At 36.1% G+C, this 14455-nt stretch overlaps 1 protein-coding gene across 2 annotated transcripts; it reads left to right on the forward strand.

The window, feature by feature from the left end:
* The first annotated feature begins 354 nt into the window (after positions 1–354).
* On the forward strand, positions 355–12378 carry rars2 (arginyl-tRNA synthetase 2, mitochondrial). Of its 2 annotated transcripts, none has more exons than XM_042503600.2 (20): positions 355–515; positions 691–764; positions 845–947; positions 1823–1906; positions 1989–2089; positions 2180–2235; positions 2870–2953; positions 3051–3127; positions 3293–3451; positions 3553–3659; positions 5270–5365; positions 5499–5559; positions 6892–6968; positions 8796–8920; positions 9614–9681; positions 9830–9939; positions 10476–10571; positions 10713–10787; positions 10948–11011; positions 12179–12378. In XM_042503600.2, the coding sequence occupies exons 1-20, from the start codon at positions 480–482 to the stop codon at positions 12263–12265; spliced, it is 1740 nt and encodes a 579-aa protein (XP_042359534.2). In that variant the 5' UTR covers positions 355–479; the 3' UTR covers positions 12266–12378. The 2 variants fall into 2 exon arrangements, with proteins under 2 accessions (XP_042359534.2, XP_087945165.1); XM_088089039.1 differs by having other exon boundaries at positions 459–515; positions 849–947.
* Positions 12379–14455: the final 2077 nt, after the last annotated feature.

Consider the following 14455-nt stretch of genomic DNA (forward strand, 5'->3'; position numbering starts at 1 on the left):
GTTTAAAAAAAATATACATATTTTAGCACTTTTTCCTGTTTTTGTTGTTTTACTCTCTTTTTCTTCTGTTAATTTTCAGGTATTTAAACTTGAGCTAATTGTCGCTTGTTTTTGGTTAATTTCTTGTTAAGCGGCCTATTGCCCTTTTTCTGTGTTTTTTGTAAAGAAATCAAGCCAATTCACCAACGTTTGAAAGGGTTAACGTAGACAATATTTAAAGTTTGAAACCTTTTCAGCTGATCAGGTGACTGGTGGCAATGCTCACACTGCCGGGAGCAACGGAGAACATAATCAAACGAACCTTATCAAGTTGATGACGTGGCTTACGACGCCTGTGATTGGACGAGCTGGCAGGAACTTCCTGTCAGGAAGTGGCGGGGAGGAAGTAGAGTAGCAATGCGAAACAACATTTGGCGGTTGTGTTTCCAGTGCTGCTGCAGGTTTATCGTCACTGTTTTGTGCTTGCATGTTTGTGAAACATGGCGTGTTTCTTCAGGAGAAGAATAGCAGCAAAGGTAATGAAGCCGAAAGATAACAGTGTATGCTAATGCTAACTTCGCAGCATGCTTTGACCCTGCAGCGAGTCGCAGCTAGAAGGAGGCAGGACTGCAAACAGCTGCTACCTGTGCTCTTTGACATGACCTCATGCTGCTGTTTATCCAAAATCTTTTACTTGTGTGTGTGTTTTAGCTGGCCCGGACGCTGCAGCAGTCTGAGGACTTCTTCATACCAGCTCTGTCAGCTGTTCCAGTTTTAAAGAAACAGTTAAGTGTGTTTAACATTGACTCTGTCTTTGTGTGAGTCACGGTCTCTACATCAGTCTGTCTGAACTTTTGCTCCTCAGGCAGACTGCTGACTTTAAATTGTACATCAGCACATTACGGGTCAGAGGGATTTTACCATCCAGTGGTGACATTCAGCTGCAGACAGAAGACTTGGTCAAAAGGGTAAGATTGTTTTTGGAGGAAGCACGTATGAAGGTTACAGCAGACCTAACAAACTAACCCTTAAGAACCTGACAAAATTGGTTTCATTTTTTCAGCAACACTGGGAGAAGGCAACAAGCAACTTGACATGACCAAAAGAGTAGTAAAAACTAATTTAAAAATAGCAAAGAGATTAGCTGAAAATAAGCGAAAAACAAAGTGCACAAAAAATGAAAATGAGAGAAAATGCCTTTGTTTTACTATGTTTTTTCTGTAACAATGTTAAATATAAAAATTTATATATAGAGAGAAAATACTCAATTGGCAGCTTCAGTCTGACTAACAGGACACAGGTGTCCTAATCAAGCCTGAAGTCAATGACTGGTTTCTGATAGATAGATAGATAGATAGATAGATAGATAGATAGATAGATAGATATACTTTATTGATAGATATACTTTATTGATCTCAAAAACTCAGAAATTGGAGTGTAGCAGCGCCATGCAGTAAGAACAAGAGAATAAAGAGCACACATTATTAATACAATATAAAGGAATATGCTTTAAAAACAACAACAAAAAAAAAAACAACTAAAAACTAAGAGACTGTACATATATACATATATACTTGTGTAAAGTGCGGAACAGTATCTGAATAAATAAAAAAAAAAGTCAGCAGTGTAGAGTAAGGAACATTGAGTTTCCATGTGGATGAAATGTGTAAACTGATTTTCCTTGCCATTTCTCCAAAATCACAAAGTAAATAAATATATCTTTATGATTTATGTATTTATTTTTTTTTAGATGCACTCTGAGTCTGTTCTTTTTAATATAACGCTGAACTCAAAAAGATGTGGGACCTTGCATCTTCCTTACAATCTACTTTGTATTCTTCAGTTGAAACAGGACAGTGTGGTGGAGGACATATCTGCTGGAAATGGAGTGATCAACTTTAAAGTGAATCGCGAACTTCTCGTCCAGGTTTGTCAGGTTCATTTTATTTTCCACCGTGGCGATCAGACTTCCAGTGCTATTATAATCTGTTTTACTTCATCCGTTTTAGAAAATGTTGGAGCCGTTTGGAAAAGAGGAGGATGAGAAATTTGGATTAAATAGTGAACTTTTAAATACTCTGAAGAGAGGAACAACATTAGTTGAATACAGGTGTGTTTTAGCATCAAATTTAAAACTACATGCAGTGTCTTCACCTTATAGATTGTCATCAGACAGAATTAATGTATTTTTATGTTGCAGCTCTCCAAATATTGCCAAAAAATTCCATGCCGGACACTTAAGATCTACAATTATTGGTGAGTCAATGTATTCTGTAACTGAAGCAAAAATGGATGTATTGATTAACGTGTATGTAAACTGCACTGTAAATTAGAGAGGTCGGCCAGGCCAGTGTATCAGCTGATATTAGCTCATTGCAAATCGATCTATCTGCGTATATGTCAGCTGAGAAATGACCAGAAATAAACTCTTTATCTGTTTTTTTTCTAAACCCTCAAATATCAATGCCTATCTGCTCTGCCATAATACAAAATCTTATGTATCCATGTAACATGCAGGCTCTCTGTTTTAGAAAATTGTAATATTCAGACTTTAACCAACCTTGAGCTCAGCTCACGAGGGTTTGTGGAGCCGCTGGTGCTCCAGTTTGTTGTGGGTTCTTGAGTTTGGTCTTTTTTGATATGAACTTGCATACTTCAGTGTTGTGTATTTACTGTTTTTTAATTGTATTGCTGCTATTGTATTGTATGTAGACTGTTGTCAGTTTTTATTTGTTATGCTATGGACTTTTTTCTGTGTCCTTAATAAAGTCATTATTATTTTTTAAATTATTATTATCAATATAATAATAAAAATTACAATAACAATAATACTAATACTAAGTTGAATGTAAAGAAGGTAAGCTGAACTAAGAAACATCTCCATCTGCAGGTAACTTCATTGCGAACTTAAAGCAGTCCCTTGGAAACAGTGTCATTCGAATGAACTACCTCGGAGACTGGGGTATGCAGTTTGGTAAGTAAATAATGTGCAGAATATTTTACTAGTGCTTAAAGTCACAAATGCTCCACTTTCAGATCATTTTGTTGACAAAACCAGTATTTTGCTTCAGGTTTGCTGGGAGCTGGTTTTGGCCAGTTTGGATGTCGAGAGAAACTAAAACAGAATCCGTTACAGCATTTGTTTGAGGTGAGTTATGTTATATGACAGACATATGTTGTCTGTACTACTGTCCATGGAAAAGTACCTCATACAACCCACCTCATAACATCTGAGCTATTCTTTTAATGCTTTTTCTTTTTTTCAACATCACCGTGCTGATTTTGGCTGTATTTTGTTGTTTTTGTTTTACAGGTTTACGTTCAAGTAAACAAAGAAGCTGAGCACAGTGAGGACATGAGACAAGCTGCCAGAGACTTCTTTAGACAGCTGGAGCAGCATGAGAGCGAGGCTGTGTCGTTATGGCAACAGTTCAGACAGATCACAGTGAACGAGTATCAACAAGTTTACAAGGTACAACCAGCTGGACTGAATAACAAACTGACACCAAACTCTGAAATATAATCTAAAGAAAATATGAATATTATAAACTGTATCATTTCAAATCTTTACAGCGGTTAGGGATCCATTTTGATGTTTACTCCGGGGAGTCTTTCCACCAAGATCAAGCCCAGGAGGCGGTGCAGCAGCTGCGGAGCCAAGGCCTGTTGAAAACCTCTGAGTATGTGACAGCGTGTGTTTAATCAGTAAATGGTACTCTGAGTAAACACGTGTGAGGGTCAGCTTCCTGCTTCCAGTTGGTTTATTTGCTGGTTGGCAACTAAAGTCCAACTGATCAGATAACTGGACTGTATGAACAACAGCTGCAATGATCAGTTAGGCATTTTAAGTTACTATTCAATTAGTCAGTCAACAGAAAATTCATTGGCAACTATTTTGATAATGAAAAAATAATTCAGTATTTTATTTCGGCAATAAAAAGCCCAAAACTTTGCTGGTTTCATGCTTTTTAAATGTGAGAATACATGATAACAAACTGAATAGTTTTAGATGTTTGGACTGTTGGTTGGATGAAACATAACTTTTGAAGACAATGTCTCCAGCTTACAAAGTGGATGTTTCACTGTTTTCTCGAAGATGCAGATTCGAGTCACAAATTTGATGACTTAAGACTGGACTTGCAACTTGACTTAGACTCTGAGAAAGATTAAAAAGTTAAATTAAAAAAAGTATGTTATTTCTATAACAGGGATCAAAATTAATTTCCTGAGTCAACTATTAACACTGTTAATTAGCTGACTCTTCATTCACCAGATCCACTTTGTTTGAACCAATCTGACAACATCCTTTCAAGCTGCCAGAGAGAACCAGCCAGATGGAAAAAAAAAGATAAAATAATTTAGTTTTGTATAAAAACTACCTGGTGGTCAACAAAAAACAAAAGACTTTGTATGCAAAACGTGTGAAAAAACTACAAATGGAGACACAACAAATGCCAGCAAACTTGTTTTGAAAAAATGAACACAAATTTTGATGATTTTTGTAAAATGAGTACATAATTACTCTAATGTTATATTGGCTTTACAGCTGATGAAGAGCGCATTGAGACATGTTTTTGGTATTGACACTTGAGTTCAAAGACTTGAGGCTTAGTTGTGACTGCAAAACGATAACTTGGTCCTGCCTCAACTGGCAGACTGTTTTTGTATATATTATTAATTTATTTATTTTTAAAAGGGGGCAATTAATATAAGATTTTTCTTGTTTCTGATCCTTTTTAATTCAGGAATTTGTATTACTTTGTTCCACAACTCATCTTTTGTGATGAAAGTTGATTTAATCTTATCTCAGATGTATCATTTTCCTTGTTTTTGATGGCGTATGTGTTGTATTACAGAGATACCAAAGATATGTATGAGGTAAATTAGAAGCTATTTTGCCATTACACAGTTTGTCCACCAGAGAGCACTGACACATTCATTTTTACACTGTAACTGCTCAGCACATGCAGTATGTTTAGATTGGAATCAACCTCCTCCTTTTAAGTATTATATTCTATTAGGTAACCCTTTCACTACTTTTGTTTTTGTTTTTTATAGCCTAAATCAAATTCAAAAACATTTCATACACAATAATAACCATATCTCAGTTTTTTTTACATGGGGCTTTATATATACTAAGACAGAAACCAAACAAAAACAAAGTTTCTTCAAAGACAAGACAGAAGGACTTTTTAGGATTTTCATTTGCATAAAAATAATTAAATGATGGCTCTTTTAAACTGACACTGACAGCTAACCCTTAGCTCACATGGGCCTGTTGTGTTCACAGGAAGGGAACAGGTGTAGTGGATCTCTCCCCCGCTGGAGACATGAGCAGCGTCTGCACCGTGCTGCGCAGTGACGGCACGACTCTCTACATCACCAGGTCAGAGCCAGGAGAGATGATCATTTAAAATCTTCAGGAAAATATTGACTTGTACAGCCATGAGATTTTTTAAATGATAGATGAGTGTGGAAGTGGCAGATATTGGCTCATTTTTCCTTTTTCTTCATTTCAGAGATCTTGCTGCAGCAATTGACCGAAAAGAAAAATACAATTTTGATGAGATGATTTATGTGGTAAGAAAAGCTGATGCACTTGAGCTCAGTATGTTTCCTTTTTTTAATTGTCAGGTTGTTGTCCTTAAAAGAAAGAAATGATGAAACAGTTTTGCTAACTTCACAAGATACATTAATCTACAGTGTGAGCTACAAAGATGTGGAAATAGTATTTTTATTTACAGTCATAAGTGATAAGTACATGATGCAATTTAATGATGGAGCTGAAATTATTATCATCAATATCAATATTATTATCAACATTGGAGTCTTTTATACTCATTTATAGAGACAAAACAATTGACAGAAAATTTATCAACTGTTTTGATAACTTATTGATGAGTTATTTTTCATTAAAATATCACAAACAAACATTCCCAAATTTTAGGCTCTAAATTTTGTGTAGGCCTGCCACAATGATGTTATTGACTTATTGAGGTCAGCAAACATTTTTGAAGTCATGTCCATAAATCATACATTATTGCCTTTGTGTTTTTATGCGTTTCTTAACATAAGAAAGTCACAAACAATTTCGCAACAGGATACCAGAATAAAGAACGGGGTTTTCCCAACCATTATATGGCTTGGGTGTAGCGCCTAAGCATAAACTACTACTACTACTAGTACAAGTACTTGCATTATTATGCTATTTTGTTATATTGGTGGCATAAATTGGTCTGAAAATAACAATAATATCATTTATTGCATTTTTTTCTGGGACAGTATATTTAGAATATATGTATTTGTTTGGATTTTAGACTTGAAAACAGCACACATTAAGATTTTAATCTTGGGCTTTAGTAAATTGTAATGGGCTTTTTCACAATTTTCTGGTCATTTTATACATGAAACGACTGATCAATTAATTGAGAAAATGAGTGACACTTAATAGATGATGAAAATAATTGTTAGTTGCAGCCCTCCTCATTAATTTAAATATTGTTTTGATTACCATATGTAATGTCCATTATGCTCTGATTAAAGCTTCATACTGAATTAAGTCCTGTGATTAATTGTAAATGTAATTTGCCAAAATGAGGTGGCATTATCTAAATTTTTTTAACCACTAAAGCACTGCCTGTTTTTGTTGACAGCAGCTTGGCATGCAAAACACGCCAAGCACAATAATGCAAAGTGGATCTGTTAATATTTGTTCATCTGCAGTCTGAAAATCATTTGAATCTTTGGCGATGTGAGACCTGTCAGTTTGATTTACACCTTCTGTTCTCCGTTTATGTGTGAATACAGAAGCAGTTAATAAAAGTTTAGATCACGTTGTTGTTCCCTTTTTAGCTCTACCCATACCTGCTTATTTATCAGTTTGCTGCATCTGTATTTATTCTTCTTTTTAAGACAGATTCGAGTCAAGCGAATCACTTCCACCAGTTGTTCCACATCCTGCTCGCTATGGGACACTCCTGGGCCGACAGGTTAGCGGTGAAACACCTGAACACAATCTTCCACGTAACATAGACCAGTTAAATCAAAGCTGTTTGTTGTAAGATTTTTGTGGTTTATTTCTATAGCTCTTAATTAAACAAGGTCACAAAGTGCTTTACAAAGTGCATGCAAATAAAACAATAAAACTACAGCAACAATAATTAAAAAGGTAAGGAAAGGAAAATTGTGTGCAAAGAGGCAAAAACAGAAGAAAAGGAAGTAAAACACAAAAGTAACAAGTCAAAAGAAATGCTTTCCTATAAAACAATACGTTTTAAGCAATAACTTTTTAACAGGTAATGTGCGAGCAAGCCTTATCTTCTCAAGCAGAAAATGACAAAATCCTTGGTTACCAGCCTTGATCCAGGGATGACCAGCGAGGGAAAGTTTGAGGATCTCAGGTTATAATTTAAAATCAGTCCTGAAGTTAACTGGTAACCAATAGACAGAGTCATTAAAATAAAACATATATTCTTATCTGGAATAATATGAAAACTCGCTCTGCTGAGAAGAGCAGTTTCACTGTCTTTATTATTGTAACCAAATTTTTAAAGAGTTGGATTTAGCAATATGTTACGCAATCAGCACCACATTCCTCACAGACAGCTGTTAAAATCAGAAACAGATTCGCACTAGATTGCTTTTGTCTCATGTGAAGTGTTGCTGTTTAAATGAGTATTTCATACACATTTTAGATATGTTTATGTACATTTTATACTACTTTATACCTCTTCTCCACTACATAACAGAGGTAAATATTATAGTCTTTACTCAGCTGCATTTCTCTGACTGCTACAGGTGTTAGTTACTGTTAATGTAATCACTTTCTTTCAAACATACTGTTGGCAACCTGTATTTTAAAGTATTAAAATTGCTTTCAGAAATTATTAATAATCATTAAACCACTATTACTATCACTAAAACTTTCAGTTATGTTGAATATGATTTGATTTATATTAAATCACCTTGCTGGACACCATCCTGAAGAGGGAATATTGATAGTTTGATATATGTTTGGAAGTCTGTTTTATTATTTAAAAAATAACTATGACTAAAATTACTATATCAATAGTAAATATAGAAGGATTCAAATCATCAGGCAAATCATCACCAATCATCTCAGCAGTGATCCAGTCAGTATAATAAAGAAATATGATAAATTGGTATGTATTAAACACTAGGGGTGGGGGGATTGCTAGAGTATTGCAGTATTTTGCAAGGCAATATTTTACAGATACATGGATGCCAAGTATTTAAAAAAATGTTTAACCAAATTGAACTTTGGCTAGCCTTCTAGAAAAATAAAATCAGTTGCTTTTTCAGTCCACTAAAAACATTTTGCTACAATAAATAACTGGAGTGAAATTAACAGACTGACAGCTTTATCATAAGGTAATAAATTGTCATACATGTTATCACAATACTTCCACAATGTTTATAATGGCATTAATATTGTATTGTGACTTATGTATCGTGTTAACATCGTATTGCGGGGCCCCTGATGATTCTCACCCCTACAAAACACCCAACAGACTATGAAGTACTTTTATTAACTCCACCTATAAAACCTTTAACATTAAATTGCTGCTTACTTGTCAATGCATAACAAAAAATTAACTATATCATATTAATAATATATCATACTTTAAAGCAGCCATATATATAATAACAAGTGTTACTTTTGATACTTCTGTGTACATTTTGCTGATTATATTCATGCATTTTTACCTGAGATAATAAAAAAAAACTACAATAATGTAGGTCTTAATGTAGACCTACTTTTACATAAACAATGTGTATTCCACCACTGTTTACAGGTGTCAGCATGTGCCGTTCGGCCGGGTGCGGGGGATGAAGACCCGGAGCGGTGAGGTGGTGTTTCTTGAGGACGTGCTAGATGAAGCTCGTGCCAGGATGCTCCACAACATGAGCCAAGCAAAAAGTAAAGCCTGTCACACTTTAATTAGGCAACACAGAGCTTACATGACACCGTGCCAAAGGTCTATTTGTCTATTTGCATGTTTTCATATTGATATTTCCCCATGCAATTCATATGCAAAAAGTGTAAATATGGTTGAAGTTAAATCAGCTTTTGCTTTAAAAGGTGGTGCATGAGTCATTTGACACATTTGTATAATTACCTCATATGATGATGGAGCCATTACTGTGAGCACTGGCTGGCTTTACCAACCTCCACACGGCATTTTACAGTGTTACTCGGACACAGTGCGCTTAACGGCATCAAGTGGGATTATCTGATTGCATCACACAATAGTATAGTTGCTCTTTTATTCCAGGGCAGCATTTCTTTTATTGGTAGTAGGGAATCTTTACTATCGACTCACACTGTGTAGTGCATTCTCACTGAAAAATTGTCAGTCGTCATTATGCATTTCAAAAAACATATTTTTGAGTGTGCTGTTAAGAAAGCTGGATTAACATTTTCATACACCTTTTCACAAGCTATTTGACATTTTGATACCTGTACAAATTGGTTTGATTTAACATGGGAAAATAAGACCAACTTGGCTAGAAATGTTCCACAAATTCCAATAAATTACTAAAATGTGAAAAGAAAACTATGAAAACTTCCCCATGTGGGAATACTGAACCTGTGTTTGGGGACTTTCCACAGCCACAAAGGAAATGGACGACCCAGAGGACACAGCACAAAAAGTGGGGATCAGTGCACTAATAGTCCAGGTGATGTTACAGTTTTAAACTTTGCCTCTGCACCCTAGTCTTCAATTTCAAACTTCAAACTACTACCACTTTTATTTCCTGATTTTACTGCACATATGTGATAAGTTTGATTTTCTGTTTCGTTGAATGTTTTTTTACATTGTTTCAGGACTTTAAAGGTCCCCTGCAGTCAGACTACACATTTGACTGGGACAGGATGTTGCAGGCTCAAGGAGACACAGGAGTTTTCCTTCAGTACACACACGCTCGACTCTGCAGGTTTATATTCATCAGTTGCTGAAAACAACCACATCTGCTGTGTTCTGCTGTCACTCTGCAATTTGGGTGATTTAGTCATGTGAATCTTTGTAATTCCATTACAGCATTGTTGCAATAAACAGCTGTTTTTATGATTAACCATGGTCCTGGTTCAGACCTTTGAGTCAGAGCTGATTGATTCTGGAAAACAAGTTGACAGGTCTGTCTGATATCAGGCAAGATTAACTGATTATACAGCAAGAAGTTCCAACCAGAGCACACCCTTTCATCTAACATTTCTTTATCAATTTATAGTCTGTAAATGTTAATTTCCCAGATTCAAGGATATCAGTTGACTTGAAGATCCTCAAATTTGGTGTTTTTGCTTTATGCTTTGTATTGCTGTTGATTTCATTTTCTTTTTATCGACTAATCAGTTAATGTACTTTTTTTTATTGGAGGTAATGTTCAATTAGATTTTGGTGAGCACAGAGGAAAAGAGAGCTGGCTTATAAAGTTGCTTCATCACACTGTTTATTGTGGTGTTGTTACTGCAGTTTGATAAGGATGAATGAGGGTATGGATGCAGCTGTGTCTGATCCGTCTCTCCTGCTCGAGCAGACGAGTATAACCATCCTGCAGCACCTCCTTCGGTGAGCAAACCAAATTTTAAAAAACGGTATCCCGTAAATCTTATTTTTATTGTCATGCAAACATTAAAACAAGCTGTCACAGTCTGCACGTGTTGTATCAACACTAGCTCCACATTAAAGCGCTCATTGTTCTCTTTGTAGCTACGATGAGGTATTGTACCAGTCGGCCCAGGATCTGCAGCCCAAACACCTCCTAAACTTTCTATTGAAGCTGTGGTAAGAACAGGATGTTAGTCCAGAGGGGTTGGTCTCCACATGGGGAACTTAGGCTGCTCAATGTTTAACTGGCTCATTTCATTACAAGGTCTTTGTAAACACAGTAAGTTAAACAGTGTATGTAGGTGTACTAATGTTTTTCCTCTTTGATCTTCTCCAGCCACCTGATCGCCTCGGCACATAAAGAGCTGCCGGTGAAAGGAAGCCCTCGGGATGTTGCACAGGTAGGAAGGAAATCACTTATCAGCTACTTTGGTGCATATCCATGGGTTTCTCATTTTAAATGTGCGATCATGCATCATACAATCAGTAAATCCGTACCACCTAAAAGACATTAGGTTAAATAATGAATATATAAGACATACCGGTTGCCCCTAACAGCTCTTACTTTGTGGCAAAAACTAGGCGATTGTTGTTACCGTAAGTCATCCAGCAAGCAAATGCACTCAGAAATGTCAGTTAAACTGCAATTATATAATCTTCGGTAACCATAAGTTACCTGTTATACCAGAACCAGTGAAGTTGTATTTTCCAAGGATCCTGATGAATTAAACTGATAAATTACACAATTTCTCACTTAAATGGTAACTTCAGTATTTTACAAGCGGGACCCTGTTTTCTAATGTTTTGTGTCTAATGCCACGTTCACCATACAAGCATCACAGTAACAGGCTACAGTACATTTCAAGCGGCATAAGGCTAAAAACTGATGACTGACTCTTGCCGCTGTTGATGGGCGTAATGCCAGCCAGTCATATGGTCTGATGTTAGCTGTGCTGCTGTGTTATTTAGCTTTGTGAGCTGATGCTATGCCAGCTTTAAGCTTTATGCTTCATGTAAACTGCAGGGCACACAGGGATGCCCAACGGCTTTGTACCAAGCATAATAACAAACTTATTTTTAAAAGAAAATAATCAAATGATAAAGAATTTCTCATGGAAGCCACTTTTAGCTGAGTATATATTAGTTCACACATTGGCACGCAGAGAAAACATTAACGCGACAAACAGCCGAGATTTTAGTGTTGTAGTTTATGTCAGCACATTGAACGAATGTTAATTAGCAGCAGCTGAATACATTTCCTGGCAACAGTTTTGTTTGCAGATGTTTTTGCAATTTAATGCATTGCCAATAATGTTATTAATATTGTTAGTTTAGTAGATCCTGATGTCTATATAAAACTTTTAATAATTCAGCCCATTGTTTGCCACATAATACATTACCGCTGACCACAAAACAGCCTGAACACCAAATACAAAATTTTCTTGCATTTAGCTAACATCAGTGCTTGCCTGTTTCTTAAACAAATGAAATGAAAATGTTCTTAATTACAAAATTATATATATATTTAATTTATCATAAAAATGATCTAATTTGCTAAATGTCAACAGGCAAGGTTACGACTGTTCAGCGGAGCCTGCTCAGTCCTGGCCAACGGGATGAGGATCCTGGGAATCACACCGGTTGATAAAATGTGAAACTCCCCAAAGTTTGTAACTTCTTCATCAGTATTTATTTAACTACTGTAGGTACCATACTGCCGTGGGTAAATTATCATATAAATAAAAAGCCATACAATTTCAAAATACAATCATCTTCCTTAACTGAAGACATTTCCTGCTACTGTTTTAGGCATTTTTCACTCATTCAGATTGTCAACAAAGCAAGTTAATCCGCCGTGAGTCACTTGTTTTTTTCTTTTAACTATTGTTGACATGTCAGCCCAGAGCTGAGTGATGTAACTCAACTGCTATTATACTCACAACTTACCTTAATGCAGTTGGATAACTGGTGATGATGCCAAGCACATGAGTATGGTTGGACTGGTTGAACTGGTTCAGCTAACTTTCACCCAGAAACCGATGTAGCGTCTCACTTTAACTTTACAACTAGAACAAAACAAAATATTGATGTCTAAGCTTAGGGAGAAATATGATTAAAAGCTGGGGTAAAAACAGCTTCAAATCAACAAAAACTGCATACTGTAACCTTCATTAGGATATGATTTCATGCAGATTGTATCAGCATTAGTTTGGGCAAAGATGTGCTGTAACAAAAGACGACGCATTACAAGCTGCGCCTGTGGTAAGAAAGGACTTACACTTAATGTCTCCTTAGTGGGCGTGTTCCTCTCTAACTGGCATTACCCCATCTCGTTTAGTAAAAAAAAACATCAATCAACATTAATAATTATAGATAGCGACAATTTTACCCAAATATTTATTGTAAAATTAAAAAAATATGAACATTTTGATGCCATTATTTTGAGGGGAATTCAATAAATTTATATATATATATATATATAAAGGATTTTACTAATTTATTTTGAGATTTTACAATTAACTTTAGAAAAAAAACTTCATATAATCCTATTTCCCATGTTTTAGCATTTTTAAACCTTTTGAAAGACTGGTTAAAGACAATTAATACCAACCTTATTTTCTGATCAATGACTTTGATACCCTGTAAGACTGTAAATGTTTTCTCCTCATTTTGCTGCTCATATTTATCTGCTTGCTAAGCATCAGATATCAAATTAAGTGCTAGATAATATCAGCTGTTGCCGTATCTCATGGGGGTCAGTTGCTTAGACAGACAGGTTGCTAAAAAGTAATTTTTCTCCTGATTTGCTGGTCTGAAAAATACAATATTTGTGCCAAAATGTTCAGAATGTGTATTGTAAAAAGTCTGGTCTGGTCCAATATTCACTTAAGTGACTGAGGTGAAAGAATTGGTCATAATTTGCACTCACGTTGACTCAGGCCCTGTGATTGGTTCTCGTGGTGACCATGGATTTGTGAAAACTCTTGCAAGATTTCATTTGTCATGTATCACCATTTTAACCTAAAGCATTATTGAGTGCTTTTTGTGCATAAACCTAACCAGAGCTTAACAACCAAACAAGAATACTTTAAAGTGGCTTGCAAGAGTTTTGCAAATCTATAGCCCTTTTACGCTGCCTGTTCAAGGTGGGAATACCTCGCCGTTTAGCCGCCTCACCGTTCTGTAGAAAAGACACGATAATGATGTGGGGTGACAGAGTTGTCTCGTCTTTAAGCTGCCATGGGCGGTAGTAAAAGCGCCAAAACTGTTTATGTGTAAAAAGGACAGCAAGCAAGACGGGTTCAAAGGCAGGACGGATGTGACATTTTGATATGTGTGCGACCCACTGCAGGAGATTTAAAAAGCAGCTAGTAGCATCAAACAGCCAACTCAAAGAAAAACAGAGGCTGTACATGTCCGCAATTTGGCAAAACCCCCGTAACACAGATACAAGAAATAACCCTAAAGTGTGCCGCCTCATTTCTGAACTGTCCCTGGTTTTGGCTGGATGTACCCAAAACTGGCAACTGAGTGTAAACGACATTGTAGTAGAAGAGTAAGACTAACGCTGCATTTCCAAGGCAGAAAATCAGCATCCTCACCAGTTGAGTAATGTAGAGGACATTAAGTAAAGGAATAAATTAGTCCAACTTATTTTAAAGCAGGTGAACACAGTTTCAATCGATTCCTTTCCCTCTAAATTCTTTAAATGTTGATTATTGCTTTAATGACAGCCCTATGCACAGCACTTTGGCATGTGGAGGAATCCAGAGCTTGACAGGCCTGTCCTGCCTGGTTACAGTTGCTAAGTTATGGTTGGACAATCAGTTTTTGGGGGAAGAGTT

The sequence above is a fragment of the Plectropomus leopardus genome, chromosome 16 (genome assembly GCF_026936395.1).
Source record: "Plectropomus leopardus strain MGB_pleo_1.0 chromosome 16, ASM2693639v1, whole genome shotgun sequence".
Taxonomy (NCBI): domain Eukaryota; kingdom Metazoa; phylum Chordata; class Actinopteri; order Perciformes; family Serranidae; genus Plectropomus; species Plectropomus leopardus.

Excerpts from the sequence above, each read along its gene's own strand:
- rars2 (XM_042503600.2), top strand. The coding sequence starts at position 480 with ATGGCGTGTTTCTTCAGGAGAAGAATAGCAGCAAAG. Across the intron at positions 5,560-6,891 it reads TTGATGAGATGATTTATGTG|ACAGATTCGAGTCAAGCGAA; the intron begins GTAAGAAAAGCT and ends CTTCTTTTTAAG. Across the intron at positions 9,940-10,475 it reads ACACACGCTCGACTCTGCAG|TTTGATAAGGATGAATGAGG; the intron begins GTTTATATTCAT and ends TTGTTACTGCAG.